General features: G+C 33.7%; 4 protein-coding genes across 6 annotated transcripts; 1 reads left to right on the plus strand and 3 right to left on the minus strand.

The window, feature by feature from the left end:
* The first annotated feature begins 237 nt into the window (after positions 1 to 237).
* FUS5 (Proteasome component (PCI) domain protein) lies at positions 238 to 5093 on the plus strand. Of its 3 annotated transcripts, none has more exons than XM_021425242.2 (9): positions 238 to 628; positions 1237 to 1312; positions 2019 to 2107; positions 2428 to 2517; positions 3225 to 3269; positions 3364 to 3434; positions 3637 to 3775; positions 4222 to 4327; positions 4541 to 5093. In XM_021425242.2, exons 1-8 carry the CDS (start codon positions 473 to 475, stop codon positions 4291 to 4293), a joined length of 738 nt encoding a protein of 245 aa, XP_021280917.1. In that variant the 5' UTR covers positions 238 to 472; the 3' UTR covers positions 4294 to 4327; positions 4541 to 5093. The 3 variants fall into 3 exon arrangements, with proteins under 3 accessions (XP_021280917.1, XP_021280916.1, XP_021280915.1); XM_021425241.2 differs by having other exon boundaries at positions 239 to 628; positions 4219 to 4327; XM_021425240.2 differs by having other exon boundaries at positions 239 to 628; positions 4239 to 4327.
* A 1496-nt stretch (positions 5094 to 6589) lies between these two features.
* LOC110414172 (ethylene-responsive transcription factor 2-like) lies at positions 6590 to 7654 on the minus strand. Its single transcript, XM_021425243.1, has one exon. It carries the CDS (start codon positions 7495 to 7497, stop codon positions 6865 to 6867), a length of 633 nt encoding a protein of 210 aa, XP_021280918.1. The 5' UTR covers positions 7498 to 7654; the 3' UTR covers positions 6590 to 6864.
* Positions 7655 to 8644: 990 nt separating this feature from the next.
* LOC110414128 (uncharacterized) lies at positions 8645 to 9395 on the minus strand. Its single transcript, XM_021425193.1, has one exon. The coding sequence runs from the start codon at positions 9350 to 9352 to the stop codon at positions 8645 to 8647; it is 708 nt and encodes a 235-aa protein (XP_021280868.1). The 5' UTR covers positions 9353 to 9395.
* A 3740-nt stretch (positions 9396 to 13135) lies between these two features.
* LOC110414127 (ethylene-responsive transcription factor 13-like) lies at positions 13136 to 13936 on the minus strand. Its single transcript, XM_021425192.1, has one exon. It carries the CDS (start codon positions 13934 to 13936, stop codon positions 13136 to 13138), a length of 801 nt encoding a protein of 266 aa, XP_021280867.1.
* Positions 13937 to 16952: the final 3016 nt, after the last annotated feature.

Raw genomic sequence — 16952 nt, forward strand, 5'->3', positions numbered from 1 at the left:
AAAAATGGTTTCCATCACCATAACATTATGTCAAGCCTCGAGACACCTGTGACATTGTAGCACAAAGTTGCCAATACAGAAATCATCGGCAATTTTACATTTTCATAAAAAAATAAATTATTATTTAAATACTTTTCTACCATTATCATCAACTTTAATATAATAAATATAATTAATTAAATTAAATATACTATGATTATATAATTTTGATGTAATTTATATAAATAATTTTGCAAAATCATATAAACCCTTCCCCCAAAGAGAGGCAAAACCAGAAGGAAGTTATAGCGGGGCAGCTTTGATGTCTCGAATTCTCTCACTCTCAGGAAAGACGATCGTATCGTAACTTTATTTAAACGCTAAAAAATTCTCCGTCGAGAAATCCACCGTCGCCAGCGCCAAACCCTAGGTTTTATATTTTTTTTCCGGTTCTCTGAATGCTTTTCTATCTGTAAATTATTCTATTTGGAAGATGGATATCGAGCAAAAACAAGCAGACTTGATCGATCACTTCGTGAAGCAAGCGGCTCAGAAGGGCTCGGCTCTTGGCTCCGTAATCCTCGAAGCGACGTCGCATCCTTCCCTCTTCGCCTTCTCTGAGATTCTTGCCGTGCCCTGTGTCGCCGAGGTTCGAACCTGTTCCATTCTTATCAAAGCTGTAATCAATTAATTTATTTATTGTTTGCTGTGCATCGTTTATTGACTGTGAAGAGATTGTGTGGGCGTAGAAGCACACTGTTTGGTTGATGAGAAATTTGAGTGAAAAATAAGGAAATCAAAGTTTCATTAACGTGTTTGGGTTTATTAATTGATATATTTGTCTCCAATTTTGTAAATTACATAGCGTACTTTTAGCTGTTTGCTCGTTCTTTATGCATCGGGTAGGAATGCCATCTATGGAATTAGGTTTGACTCTTGTCGGATATTTTGTTTAACTTAAAAATTTTTTCTGGCAAATTGTTTGACTAGTTTCACATGCATTTGTTAATCATTAGTCAGAGAAGTTCAAATTTGGCTTAAATTGACCAGAAGTTTTTGGGGGAAAGATAAATATATAAAACTCATGAATGTGAATTACAATTTCTGAGCAATTAAATGGTTACTATGGTATTAGATTGTAGTTTTTTTTTTTTTTTTTACTGTTCTCTATTTTATGGTGTGTTGGTTTTCTTGATAAGCATATTTTTTAAGCATTAGTTTACCTATAATTAATGTGAAATTAATGAACCTTTGCAGCTTGAAGGAACTGAAAACTCAGTGTACCTTGATGTGCTTCGGTTGTTTGCACATGGCACATGGAGTGACTACAAGGGTAAGCAGCGAAACCTGTGTTTTATTGTTCGGCTTTAAGAAGTTTGTAATGCGTTGAGTGCACATTTTTCCTTCCCGCACCATGAGTTTTCTATTTGAGAAGATTTGAAGATTATTAGTTGTAAATGTCTCATGTAAGTTAGACTTAGATATTGAATAAAAGTCTGAAATGTGTTCTTTGCCTTGTTGGTTAACTTTAAGTCTGAAAATTTGTCATTAAGGGATAGTAGTTTTGTCTCTTGTAATGTTAAGTATTTTGATTTTTGTGGCTAAAGTGGCAACTTCTACTATTATGGTAACATAGAGCTATTAATAATGAAAGTGGTCCATATCTGATCCATATCTGTAAACTATTATTAGGGTAATCTTGTGAAAAAGATATCGCAATTGCAGTGATTTAATTATTTAAATGCAAATTTCAAGGACTAGTAATTGAAAGGGCATTACATATCATTCTTTCTTCCTTTTGTAATATTAATTTTCCAGCTTAATGATTTGGCATTTTTCCCATTATTGTATCTCTTCCTCACTTCTATTATCTTCTTTTTGACAGTGTTTGTCAGTGATGTTTAATTTTCTGGCACAGTAGGCAGCAGAATGCCCTTTACTTACTTAACTACTTGACATATATCTCTGTCTTGATTGTTCTTATTTTGCTTCTGCTCATTATAAAGCTATGAATTTTGTCTGTTAAACTATTTAATTAGGTAATAGTGGTCGTCTTCCTCAACTGGTCCCTGATCAAGTCCTCAAGCTAAAGCAACTTACTGTCCTTACACTTGCCGAGACAAACAAGGTATTCTCTTTGAGTTATGGGGCATTTGCACATCTAAATATGCCATTTTCTAGTATAGTTCCATTGTTGTGGTTATGGTGCATTTGGTATTCTACAAACTTGCCACTTTTAGATCTCTATCATCAAGGCAAGTGACTTCAGAACTTGATGGAATAAATTTTTTAGAATACCTTGAAAAGATTTTAACCTTTTTTTTAAAATTCTTTTATTCCATCTTCCTAATGAAAAGGATATATTTATAATTTGCGGGAATCTTTGTCTGATGATTATTCTATCGGTATTTCATGTTAGTTGTTAATAGTTTTGACATTCTTCTCCAGGTACTACCATATGATCAACTAATGCTGGAGTTAGATGTCACAAATGTCCGCGAGCTCGAAGATTTTCTTATCAATGAATGCATGTATGCGGTAGGTAGTCTCTGAGCATGGTTCTCTCTATTCCTTCTTAATCCAAGATTTACGCTGTCGGCAGCATGCTTTAGCTACTGGAACAGCCTTGAAAGGCCCTGTGGATGTGATGTTTTGACTTGTGTTTTTAAAGGATGTTTTCCATTCAACAAATGACATGTGAAAGAATCATCTTGCTCTTTGTGCATTACACCTGATTTTAGTGGGGGTAGGGGCTGGGGGTTGAACTTTAAAGTGGATCTGCATTCACCACAAGGCATGTCAAAGAAGCATCCTGTTGATTATATATCACAATTCATAAGGTTTGCTTTTCGAAAATGTAGCTACACTATCTGAACTGTCCTTTGTGGTTGCTCCCAAGATCTGAGATCGAACTCTCTTTTCCCCAGGGATTGGGGGTGAGGACTATTCTCCTATAGTGTAGGTGTAGCCCAGCCATTTCTCAAAAATAAAAAAGAAAAAAGCACAAGAAAGAAAGCAGACCTAATACTGTTGTTTGTATGATAAGTGATTGTTGCAAATTCTAAGTGTTCTCTCTTTTTCTTAACTGTGTTTCTTGCAAATTCAAATTTTTTCCTAAACACCTACCTTCCCAACCAGATGTCTTTCCAAGAGGGAGGGGTTGGTTGACTTCTAAGGAAATCAAATTGTACCATAGATAACCTGAAAGTGTGCTGATTGTTCATCTTTTTCAACCTTTTTGTCAGGGTATAGTTAGAGGAAAGCTGGATCAGCTGCGAAGATGTTTTGAGGTATGTGTTTGCTGTACCTACCTTTCAAGTTTTTTTTTTTTCTTTTCATTTCTTTTTCTTTTTCTTGGCTTATCAAAGCTTCTAATATCTGAAGGTCCAATTTGCTGCTGGGAGGGATTTGAGGCCAGGACAACTTGGGAGTATGATACAAACACTGTCAAACTGGTAACATCTCTGGTTCTAATAGAGCATGTGATTAAGTCCTTTACCCTTGCTGCAGTCATAGTTGCTAGCATCTGATTTCATATTAGGTTTTGTCTTTGTTCATTTGAGCTGGCAAGTTTAAGTGGACTTGATAGAAACACAGCTAAATTTAATCAATATCAGCTCATATATATCTAACATCTTTCTATCGATGAGAACCTAGGTTGGATACATCAGACAACTTACTTATCTCAATTCAAGAGAAGATAAAATGGGCTGATACTATGAGCGAGTTGGACAAGAAACATCGTAAGGAGGTTGAAGATAGGGTGGAAGAAGTAAAGAAGTCCATCACACTCAAGGTCAGTTGAATCCAGTTTACCTATTAGAAGTGATTGTCCTTTTGCAATAATTCAGTATTGGACCATTAAAAGCATGCAAAGCAGAATGCAGTTGCAAGTGTTTTCATTAGCCTTATTGTTGTGTGTTTTTAATTTTTAAGCCAATTCTACATAAGCATTCAAGGGAGTAAAACATTTTGATTCTAACATCCATGTAGTTGTAGACATAAATAAATTGTTTTTGAAAATTGAAAATTGTTTTATTGGGGGGGGTGATGGTGGGAAAGAGAGTCCTTTAATTGTTGAAAAAATGCATATACAGAAAAGTTTGGAGCTTAAGGCTGCAATTTCCTAGTTAACATGCAAATGAGTGAGTTTAACTGGATCTAGAATTAGCATGCCATGACTTCACTCATTCAATACCAAGATATGTTGGTCGATGTGGCTTACTTACGTTGTGGCAGAAGTTACACACTGTAAGCAGGCCGACGTTGACTTCCGAGGGCTCGAGGAGATCTACTCTGAACCTGGTGGAGTGATGGACTATGAGGAAGACCGAAGCCGACCCAAGAGGTGATCTTTTTATATAATTTATTCACTTTTGTTCTACATCCTTGAATATAATTTATACTACTTGGCTTTCCTTTCTCCTATTTATCCACAGCCTGATTTTCATTCTTAATTTATACTACTTTTAATGATATAAATATTTGGTTATTATGTCTTCTAAAGTTATCCTACTTATGACTACATTTTACTGATGACTAATGGTGTGGAGAAATGCAGGAGACGGCATCCAATATCCTGAAGCTAAGAGCGTGCAACTCATTGGATGGGTGTTTAGGTGACCAGCCAGATTTTTGTTCATGGCATTGTAGCAACAGATGATTCTGCTTTTGGGACAGTGATACTGCTCTTGGTAGTGAATTTGTCATTGTTGCTTTAGAATTGGAGAATTGTTAGCTTGTCTTGAACCCATTGTTATTCCTATCGAGTTGGGAAGAACGAGACCGGATCTGGTGGTACGGCTAAAAAAATTTTAAGCAGTTGGTTACTCAAGATTTACAAATTCAAAACTTAATTGTACTTTCTGATGTCACCCCTAGTGCTGCCTCGTGAAGAATTTACCTTGCTTATAATTTACAAGCTGTTACGTTCTGTCTTGTGGTTAATATTGGTTCCATCAATTTGGAAAAGTTGTAGGTGTGTCTTGAGCAAATCTTGTTTGACCTAATCTTCAATGTAACACTGTTTGCTCCACAGCATTTTTTCTTTCTTCCCAAAGGCACCGATATTTCAAAGAGAAATGTGGTCTGACGTGACCTAAAATTCCCTATTACGGAATATCCTTGTTTTTGTTAACCGGTCAGCTATTTATTTAGTATTATTTTGTATCTCCATACAGAAATGCTAGTATTGGATCTTTTTCCCCGTGTCAAAGTATTTAGTGTTGCTTGCTCGACAACCTAAGAAGAAGAGCCATTGTCGTATCCACCGGCCCTTGCAACGAAAATCGGAGAAGAAGAAGTCCGGCCAGACGCAAAAATCCAGTAACAGAAGCCCATTTAGCGACGACTTCAAGCTGCGGCAGTATCAGGGCCCAATGAGAAACGACCCATAGGGGAAACCGAGAGGTATCTGCTCTGAAACATGTCACATTTTTTCTCTGATTCCGACCGAGCTCTCGATTTTTTTTTCCTGCCACTTGTTTTTAAACACGTGGAATTCGTGGGATTTTTTTTTTCTCATTTTTATCTCCTTCTTTCTTCCTTCAACTCCCTACTTGCCCTTCAACTGTGGTGGCTGAAGAAACCATTGAAACTGTTCATAGATTCATGAATCTACCGGCGGCTACATGGTGAGTTTTTCTTTTCTTTTGGCATGATAGACAAAAAAAACTTTTAAATTATTTTAAAAAATTTAAATAAACCCTTAATATTTTTATTACATTCAATCAAATTTTCATACTTTTATTATAAATCAAATAAATTTTTATACTTTTTATTTTAAATTAAATAAATTTTTATAATTAATAATTAATTTAATTAAAATATCATTTGTTATTCTATGTCGCTTGATATTAATATAATATGTTAAAATATCAAAATTGATTATAATATGATATGCTAACATATTATAATTAATGATTTTATAACATTAATTTAATACGATAATATGATCATGTGACATATTTCATCTTTCACATTAATATCATATCAGTATCATGTGGATGTAAAATGATAAATGAAATTTTTACTAATGATAATTAATTAATTATTAATTATAAAAACTTCTTTGATTTAAAATAAAAATATAAAATTTGATTAAATGTAATAAAAAAATTTATTTGAATATTTTTTGAATAATTTAGGAATTATTTGAGCCTTATATCTTTCTTTTCAAAAGTTAATTATTGAGCGAACTCGTGATAAAAGTTAAATAATGCAAGCTAATTAGCTAAAAAAATATTTTAACTAGTAAAATGCAAATTAATCGTTCCAATCGATTGAATGCTTACTCTTGACAATCAGGTATTTAATGGATAATATTTATTTAATTTAGATAATAACTTTTAAATATTTGTTGAATGAATATTTATAAAATTTAAATATTTTGACAAATAATAGAATTCAAATATAGGTACTTCAAAAATAATGATTACCTTATCCGTCATCGTTCCTACTTACTCTAATTAACAAGATTGATTTAAAAAATATATGTATTAATATATGTTCATGCCACAGAATCTTCAAATTATGTATTTAATTGAAAGTTTAAGCAACTTAAAACAATGAAAAAAGAAGTAAAAAAAGAAAATTCAATGGTTTTGGTTAAGCAACCAGGACAAAGGTAGAACTTTATTTATTTCGAAATTACAACCAAAATCTTAACCATAATTTTCTTTAATGAATTTATTTTTCTTCAAACATGTACTCAGCTTTCTTGCTTTTCCACGCAATGAAGTGGAAACCATATCAACTAGCTACATCGTGTTCATGTACAAAAAGGGAAAATTAAAACATTAATTTTCCAATTATATACAACATTAACACCGGTTTTTTTAAAATTGGAAAAAATAAAAAATGTCATTAATTAATTAGTTCTAATTTTCATCTTCTCCGCTTTGGAGTGTCATTGCTCAACGAAGTCGTCGAAGGCTGCTCCGGAGAGCGGCGCTTGGGGCTGGCTCTGATTGGCTCCACCAACTTCAAGTTACCGTAGCCGATTAAGTGAGGAAAGTTTAGCTTAGCCTTCGAGCCACGCATCTTGAAAGCGGCTTGGTCGTAAGCCAGCGCAGCGTCCTCGGGCGTCTCGTAAGTCCCTAGCCACACCCTGCTCCCATTCTTCTTAGGGTCTCTAATCTCCGCCGCGTACTTCCCCCACGGCCGCCTTCTCACCCCTCTGTAATGCTCCATCTTAGGAGGTGCGTACGGTTCAGGCCCCGCCACATGAACCGTTGCCTTCTCCATCAACACATCCCCAGCTGGCTCCGCTTTAACCGCATTCGTTAAACCAAGCGGTTCTGATGATGGGGTGGCCGTGGCACTCCAGTTTTCGCCCAAGAGTAGACTGGTGAAGCTCGCACCCGGGAGGTACGCCGGAGTACTTCCCTGAAACGACCCCGTCAAGCCCATCGAAGCTTCGAAATCATCGGCGAGCAGGTGCTGCCTTATTGACTCTAAAAGAGCTAAATCTGACTCCATGGAATTAATTTTCTTCGACAGAATGATTATCTCCCACATAAATATTTCTTCAAAACATATCAAAGGCGTTCGAGTTTATATAGTACTGTAAAGTTACAGCCAAAGGGTTGTTCCTCCAGCCCACCATCGATCTCAGAAGAACGATTATAACCATTTCCATGAAGTTTCCTTCGCCACCATGTGCTGACAATTGGTTTTTCACGTGCCATTTTCTGAATTAATATATATTCCCTTATGTCCTTTATATATTTATAATAGTTTAATTATTTTTTAAATGATGGTTGGAATATGAGATGATGGATGCTATCAACGTCACGAGGACAAAACTCCTTGGCAGCTTTATAATAACAATAAAAATAATGAATCCATCCAAGTCGAGTTAGATCAAATAAAACAAAAATATTACATAATTAGATAAAATAGAATATCATACATTTCATATCTGTAAAAGATAAAATTAATTTTAAATTTATATATAATTTTTTTTATTTAATAGACATATAGTTTAAATTAAAAATATAAATTCATAAATATATATATATATATGAAGGAAAGAGTGTAGATAAAGTATAATTCCTTGAGTAGAAACTCTGTGTTAGGTTTCACTTTGGGTGTAATTTGAATGTCCTTGAATGAAACTGCAAGCAAATAACGGAAAGGTCAAGTACACCAAATGAACCAAAATTTAAATCTAATATCGATTATAGAGCCAAGACTACATAACCCTATATATATATATATACTAAAATTTAAATAAAAAATAAATCGCATAATTTGCACAATTATTCTTCGTAAATATTGTTTTGGTAGAATTTATCCATAAAAACAAATCGCATTTCATTTATACTTAACAACGAATTTTAGTTTTCATCCAAAAATTAAAAACATTGAATTCTAATAAGCTGTCCATAATATATATCTTAATAAAAAAAATTTAAAGATCTTATGTCTAAATTATTAATAAGTTAATAATGAACTTTGGATTAATTTTCTTTTTGTAAATCTAATATCGAGTTTAGTAAGCGTACGTTGTGCAGTTTTTTTTTAATTTAAGTAATATTGGTTTTGGAAATTAAGAAATTTTGGGTATTAAAAAGGAAAGTATAAAGAGAATTACTCATTTTTCTGCCAAAAATTTAAATAAAATTACTAAAAACTAAATGATCATGTACACTTGACACTTCCGTTAACAGAAAACGGTCTGCCAAAAATCAGTTGGCGTCAATTCTAGTTCAAACTCGCTTCCTAACTCAGTTTTAACCGCCGAGTTAATCACACTGATCATCCTCCGTTTCGACTTGGGAGTCCCGTCATCGGATATATATGATGAAGAGGAAGCCGACTGAGCCGATGACTGAGGCGAAGATGGATCCGGAGACCGCCGCTTGGTATTGGTCACTCTAACCGGCTCCACCTGATCGGAGCCAATGAGGTGAGGGAAATTCAGCTTGGCCTTTGCGCCACGCATTTTGAAAGCCGCTCTGTCATAAGCTAGCGCCGCATCCTCGGGCCTCTCGTAAGTCCCGAGCCAGATCCTCGCACCGTTCTTTTTCGGATCCCTTATCTCCGCGGCGTACGTCCCCCACGGCCTTCTCCTCACACCCCTATAATGCACCTTCTTCAGCGGCGCTTGCAGTTTAGGGGCAGTCGCGGTCGTCGCAGTCGCAGTACCCACCTCGGAAGTGATCACTTCGCAGCTGGGAACCGAGACACCAACAGCGGCCGTCTCCGCCGCATCGAATAACTGATCAAAGGTTACCCACTGATCAACATTAATCGCATCAGTTTTCGAACCATCAATCTGATCATCAAACGGAAGTTCATCTTCCAAAAGATACTGACGAATCGACTCCAGGAGATTGAGATCAAACCCCGAGGTACTTCCACCGTACATATTTTTGTTTTCTTCTTGTTCTTAAGATAGACCCAGAAAAGGAATCAAGCTTTTAGTACACTACAACGATTGGATTTGAATTGAATGGCTTCGTAATTGGCTTCCTGCCTACACATATATATATACCTTGAGGCTTTGATATTAAACTATTAATTCCAGGTTTTCCTCCTTGCTTCTTCAGGCAATGCTACGAAGTTTCTCGCCAGTTGAGTATTTTGAGAACATTTCCACCACGTTTTCGAAGTGCTTCAATGTTAATATTTTTTAATTAATTTGTTCATACTTTGCATAGTTTATTCATCCAATAATGGAGACAAAGGTCCATACTATAATATTCCAATCAAATGAATAGATTTAATTCAACCATATTCATATTGTCCTTATCCACTTTCGAGTGATTTCTTAACCGTAAAACCCATTACTCTCACTTTTATGCAATAAACACTAGATTTTGCTATGCTGATTCTCAATCCAAAATGGGTTTGATCAAAAGTGAGATGTTTGATGTTGATTGGCTGCGTTAATTTTTAGAATATTGATTTTTGTTTTCATCTTTCAATTTAAGTGTTTTGTATGTATGTAATCGATATTACGTATTGATTGATACGTACTTATTTATTAATGTAATGTCGATATTTTAAGAATTGTAGCTATATATTTGACCAAGCCATCATTGGAAATTGTAGCACAAAATTGACAAATATAAAATTAAGTTCAATTTGGCATTTATTGCCCATATTTTATTTCATTTCATATTGATTGGAACTTTCTCTCAAATATGAAAATATTAATGATTGTAAGGGGTTTGTTTGTTAAATGGGATTCTTTCTTTTTCTTCTTCTTTTTTTCTCTTTAAATTTTCGTTTAAAATAAAGAAATTCATGTAGTATATATGTGTTTTGATTTTAATCCCCATCAGATAGCTCTTAGGTAATCAATGCTTGGCAGGCAGGAAATGTATTACACCCTTTTTCTTTTCTTCTTTGGCAAAGCACAACGCCAGCCTTTAAAGTAAAGGCTTTTGGGGCCTATTTGATGATTGAACAGCCTTTAGGTTCAAGCAGGAATGCATATATATTTATTTCTAATTAGAAACTGGAATTTTCTTCCATTCTTTTGTAAGGAAAACTTCTACTTTTATTAATTCATTTGTAATAGAATTTATCTCTTTAAATATATACACGAATTAATATATCTAAAGTTCAATACTTATAACCCTCGATATAATTTTAAATATGTTTTATCTTTTATGAAATAGTGAAATGATTGTTAATTCAAAGAATTACATTATTAAAGTCATATTTATCGACGACAGAATGAGAAGAAACTTGTATACTTCCCATTCTTATGAATTGACCAATTAATCTCGTATTAAGGCTTTATATACTCTCACCCTTTTGAATTTTGACTCGGAATCAAAATTTACACGTAAATGAGACCTGAGTTAAAGAGAAGACCGAAGGGAACACTTTTTGAACTTACCAAAACACGTACAAGTCTTTGAAAATTCGTATACTAAACTATACAATAAATGTCATTGAACCTGTCATAATTCAGCAGCCCAAACTCAGAACGTGAGACTTTTGTAAATTATTATATTTATTTACTTTTGGTATGTAGATTTGTAAAATAATTAAACACAACCACATGTTATGTATATTTTATTATATGGTTTAGGAACTTGGAATAACATGAGAAATTTAATTCCTGGTGTACTTGCTTTCTCTTATATTTTATGGACTAAACCCTCCTTTTGTCTTTTAATTAGTAATGTAGCAATCTGTGCGCTCCATGTTACTTAGTGTTGAGCAAAATGGAAAGTTGATACTCTTTGTCTTTGACACTTTGGACAAAATAATTAGCAAACCTCAAGGAATATGAAACACGTCCACACAACGTTACCCAATTACCAAAAAAATGTTAAATATTTATGTCTTTAATCAGAGATATTATTTTTGTGCAAATCTTTCTTGAAGTTAACGTTTTTGCTGATTATTTTATTAAATTCGATATTTATGAGAACGATAGTTCAGTTTCTATTCATTGACATTAAAGATTTACAGAGATTAAGTCTATAACCTTTTGATTTAAATAAAAAATTGGATGTGACATGACTCATTCTATCTCGTTGTCTCACTTCAAAATATCCTGTATCGACACTATAACATTCATTTTCCAGGACTGCCTCATATTTCTTTGGATTGCAGGATCACATGACTAGTCGTGTTGTATTCATTTTTTGATGTTTGTTTGTAAGCTTGTATTTGATTTTTTTTTGACGAAGATTATGATTATGTATCAAATCCTAATACTTAATAAAGTTTTCTAGTAAACGATTGACGAAATTGTTACATAAAATTATTTCATTTTCTTGTGGTAAAAATCAGCTTGGTTTTGATCAATTGAAAGATTTGTTATCTCAATATCTGAAATTCAAAGCACATGAAAGTGCAAAATACCTTTATTTATCAAAAGAAAAACATGGTTTGCATGGAAAAACACCTATTTCAACCCATGGCATTTAAAACAACTATGGGCTTTGAAAGTACAAAGTCCTACTTAGCCCTATTTCTGCTTTCACACGGGGAGAGGAAAAAAACAAAGAAAGGATAGCAAGAGATAAAACGATTAAATCAATCAATGCATGATTTTGCTTTGCGACCTTGGAGACTTTGTTGGCCAAACTTATGAGTCAACAATCGACAGTGTACGGTAATTGCCAATGGCAAGTACAAACTAAGTCCGGCAATCCCATGGTGAGAAAGGAAATAATGGAGAGAGAGAGAGAACATATGTACCAAGGACAACCTAGCTGGAACAGCATTTTCAGATGGCGTTCATGGTTTGTTCTAAGCTTTTCCTTTGACCAAATCTCTCATTTGGGAAACCAATGTCGGAGCCTGTCCTACTCGTTCCGCTTAAGTCTTAGATCGCTCATCTACTTTGAAAATTTGTTGCTCTTTTTTTCACTTTAATAAACATTTGAGGCAAGCATACAAAATCAATAAGGACAAACGTACATTGGTGTTGTTGTCAAGATGCAGATGGCTAGACGTAAAATGTCGGTCGTTTGATACTAATTGGGTGCGTTAATTTTTAAAATCATTTGACAATAGATTCGAATCGAATTTGATATTATGTGTTTTTTTAGGTGTCCTAGTCAAATGTGATTAATATCGAAAACTAATTAATATGTGGCAAATAGATGTTGGTATATTAAAAATAAGATTGGTTTTTGTCAAATTTTACGTTATTATTAATTTGTGATTCGATATATTTACTTTACTTAGGAAAAATATAGAAAAAGGACTAATTAATCAAATTATTGCATGATGAATGGAAACAAGCATATAAAATAGTGTAGACAATAGAAGATTTATGACTTTGTTATTTTATAATTTATAAGTTAATTAATAAATTAATTAATTTTGAACATATTAATTTTATCAAAATTTAAATAAACTATTTTTTAAATAAAATCGCGATCATTGTGAGGAGGATAAATATATCTAAACCAAAACCAAATTGTTTATTAGAACAATCAAACAACAACTTAAATTTTACAAAGGTTCTCACTTCTCAATTTTACTTCAAGAAGTAAATTTGGAAAAAAAAAAAAAAACCCTTGGTGGTAATACATATATAGAACCAAATGACCCTCTTCTGGTCATGAAAAAAAATCAGATCTTAACCTTTTATTAGTTTTTTTTTTTTTATATTTCTCAACTAATATTATTTCAATCCAGAGAAAATAGATTGGATTTAATTAATTAAGTTAATTAGCTAGATAATCCAAAACTGGTCTCCAAGCGTCCAGGGAGTACTCATTTGAATCACCTCCGCAGCTAAACTTGCACCTTCCCGCAGCTTGGCTGTAACCTGATCGGAGTTACTTGCACTACTCTTCCTTCTCTTCCGTGAGCAATCGCTCAATGCTGACGCCGTCATCGGAGCTGAAGATTCCGGTGAGCGGCGCCTTGGGCCTACCCTAACTGGCTCCCCAGTGTTGGAGCCAATCAAGTGAGGAAAATTCAGCTTGGCCTTAGCCCCACGCATTTTGAAAGCGGCTCGGTCGTAAGCCAAGGCAGCATCCTCGGGCGTCTCGTACGTCCCGAGCCAAATCCTCGCACCGTTCCTCTTGGGGTCCCTAATCTCCGCCGCGTACTTCCCCCATGGCCTTCTTCTCACTCCCTTAAAATGCATCCCCCTGGGCGGCACGCTGGTCTCAGGCTTCACCTTAGATTCTTCTTTCTCTACTTCCCTGGTTGTCGTCGACACTAATTCTTCAATAGCCACCGGCGTGTAATTATCAACCTCGTTCGAGGGACTCCACCCAGAATTTGCCGCGTCCCGCAGAGCACTGTAAACCAGCATATCCTCGGAATCGTCAATCTTTAAAGGCAAATCACCCCAACTTTCGTTCAAGAAAACACCACTGAAACTTGAACTCCGGTTGTAGGAATGTTCAAGAACAGCATTGCTGGTCGTTGTTGTTGCTTGAGGTTCCTCAAAATCATCAAGGAGATGGTGTTGAAAAGATTCAAGGATGTTGAATTCTGACCCTGACACAATCTCCACATTCATTTTCTTTTTCACTTTATGATCAGCTAAAGTCACGAAACTTTTCCTGTTTTGGGCTTTTGTTGTTCGAAAATTGGGAACTGTGGGTGGTTTTCAGAGTGTGAGTGAAGACTTGGGCGAAGGGTATTATGGTTTTTATAGGAGGAAACAATCTAATCTAATAAGAACTAACAAGACCTTGAATTCTTTAAACTTTTCCAAGCCATTTCCATGAATGTTCCCTTGCAGCTCTGAGGAAATAAGTAATTTGAAGTGGGGGAGGATTTCGATCACATGTTTGTATTTCTTTAACTAAACCTTAAAGTTTCATAGAAGCACTAATTATTATTTAATTGGTATAAAACAGCACGTTTCTTTCTTTTATTAAAAAATTTAAGAAAGGATTGTTGATTTGGAATATTTTAATTTGTTTTTATTTCCAAGAATTTGTGAGTTGAGGTCACCTGATTGGATGATTATTTAGACAACATTAAGTGCCTAATACTGTTAAATGATGCATGTAAAAGTGTCATGTAACACGCTTAATAATTTAATCCATCTTCGGACACGCTCATTTCTTTTCTAATTTTAGCTATAAGCTAATAAGCTTAATGTTTAGTATATACTTAATTACTATTATAAGGAACACCAATGGAATTGCCCCTTCAATTAATTTTACTGATCATAGTCATCAGTTGATTAGCTAGGATAGAAAGTCCACAATAAGACAAGAAGGTAGTAGTTGAATGGATATTGCCCGATCCCATGTTAAAATCAATTTTTTTTTTTTTGCTTTAGATTGCATCATGCAATAGTAAATTATATGAATTAGTTCACTTAACTTTTGATTGTGCATAAACTTAATTAATCCCTCTACAAGTAGGATCAAGGAAGGTGAAAATTGAACTCAAATAAAATTTTCAGTATTTATATTTTTCGTACCTTGTTTCCCATTTGTTTCTATAAACAAAGAAATTAATTCAAAAGTTTAAAGAGTTATAAACTCAGAATCTCTTTGTCCTTTTTATCTATCCGATATGAAATTTTATTTTTTTTATAAGTCTGTAAATATTTCATTGAAACAAATGGAAGTTACAATTTAATTATAACCCCCCGGTAAATGTTTCCGATATGAACTTCTGTAACAAATAAACTTATTAATCTCTCTACGAGTAGGAATAAGGAAGAAGAAAATGGAACTTAACTTTCAGCATATATATTTTCCATACTCTTTCCCCACTCGTTTCCCCTTTATAAACAAAGAAATTAATTCAAAAGCTTCCCGAAGAAAGAATTAAATATATGGAACAAAAGTAATTAGACTATGTCTTCAACAAATTAGGTTTTGTTGCCCTAATATAGACTAGCAAGCTTCTTGTACCAATTCCTCAAATCAGAACATCACAAAAGGTGTGATGGTAAAGACTTATGAAGAGGATACGTGAATCATATTACGTTAGTCTAAGATTTTTTATCTAGTTCATAGAAACCGAGTTAGAGGAACCCTTTTTCCAAGATAAGTCATAGCACATCGCCCATAATTTTCCAAGCCAAAGATCTGAACACAAAGATTTTCCACATCCTAAAAGTTGATTCCATGATCTTTGATCCACGTTTCCTCCGTAATTTAGTAATTATTTTAACTTATTAATCATAGAAAATGTTATACCTTTCAGCTTCTGTGTTAACGTCTTCCATGGAGAACCCGATAATAAAAACAAAGAAAGGGTAGAGCTAGATGGGTGTTCTGAGCTTCAGATGTCAAAAAGGCATCAGATGCTTACATTTTCTATGGTATGGGGTTCAATACTATATATTCTTCTTTGTTTTTTTGGCCATGGCCCAGGTGTTGAGAATTTTATAACTAATAATTGCTTTCTTTTAATTTTAATATAGCATGTGGAAATCATGTGGGTATTATTTTTTGGTATTTTAATCTTTTAAATATTGTCTTTCTTTTAGTATGTAATCATCATTAATTCTTTAATTTCAGGTGAATGTAAAATATTCTTGTGCAGTACTGAAAGAATAAATAAGAAAGGAAAAAACAAATCCATCATTTAGATTTTATTCCTGATTGCACCTTTCAATTTCAGAGTTATGAATAAATTAATTAAACTGATTGAAGACGGTATCATTCTTTAAAAATTAACTTTATTACTGTTACTAATTAGTTTTTACTACTTATGCAAGTCTGCAGTTGAGTTTATGGTGGTAAACTTGAGCCGAGACTTCGATTTTTCTTTTCTTTAATGTATACGAAACTTATTCTTTTCAAAAAAAAAAACATCTATCTTCAAATACAAATAATTATCAAATATAAGGTGTGTGTATTTGAAATATGATAAAACAAATCCTATTAGTATGTGCTTATAATTAAATAATTAAAGATATTAATTACTATGTTTAATGTAAATAACTAAGTATAATTAATTAATTGAATGTAATAAAAGCATATTACTACTCACCTTCATATTTTATATAATGAATTTTTTTAATATTATGGATATTTAATACTTTTTAATATGAGATATTTTAAAAAAGACAAAAAGGAAAATTTTGGATATTTAGTTAAACCAAAATGGATAGGAAAGCTTATGTGTTCATTTCCAAGAGTCCATCGAAATTGATATTTGTTAAAAAAAAATAGAGAAAATATATGGATTTTTCCAAAGAGTAGTTTATGACTTATGAGAACTTGTCTCTTACCCTAAGTCAAGAATTTGATGACAAAATGTAATTAACAAAGACCCATGCTGTTGTTATTGCGTAACATATCCTTAATCAGCACGCTAATGTAAGGATGACTCAATTGATTCCAACAGCAATTTTCTATGCAAAATTTCACAATCACTAGGACCACGTGTTTCACAAAACCTTATAGTTTTTCATAAAAGGAAAGAAAGAAATTTCTTAGAAACAGGGAAAGTGCCATCACAATAACCAAAAACAAAGGCAGTAGTTGCTTTTGATTTTCATGTGTGGAGAAATGGCTGATTCCTCTTCCTTTTTAAGCCCACAACTGCATGTTCTAACTTTT

This window comes from Theobroma umbraticum, unplaced genomic scaffold (genome assembly GCF_002168275.2).
Source record: "Theobroma umbraticum cultivar Fairchild unplaced genomic scaffold, ASM216827v3 scaffold_4.1, whole genome shotgun sequence".
Lineage (NCBI taxonomy): Eukaryota > Viridiplantae > Streptophyta > Magnoliopsida > Malvales > Malvaceae > Theobroma > Theobroma umbraticum.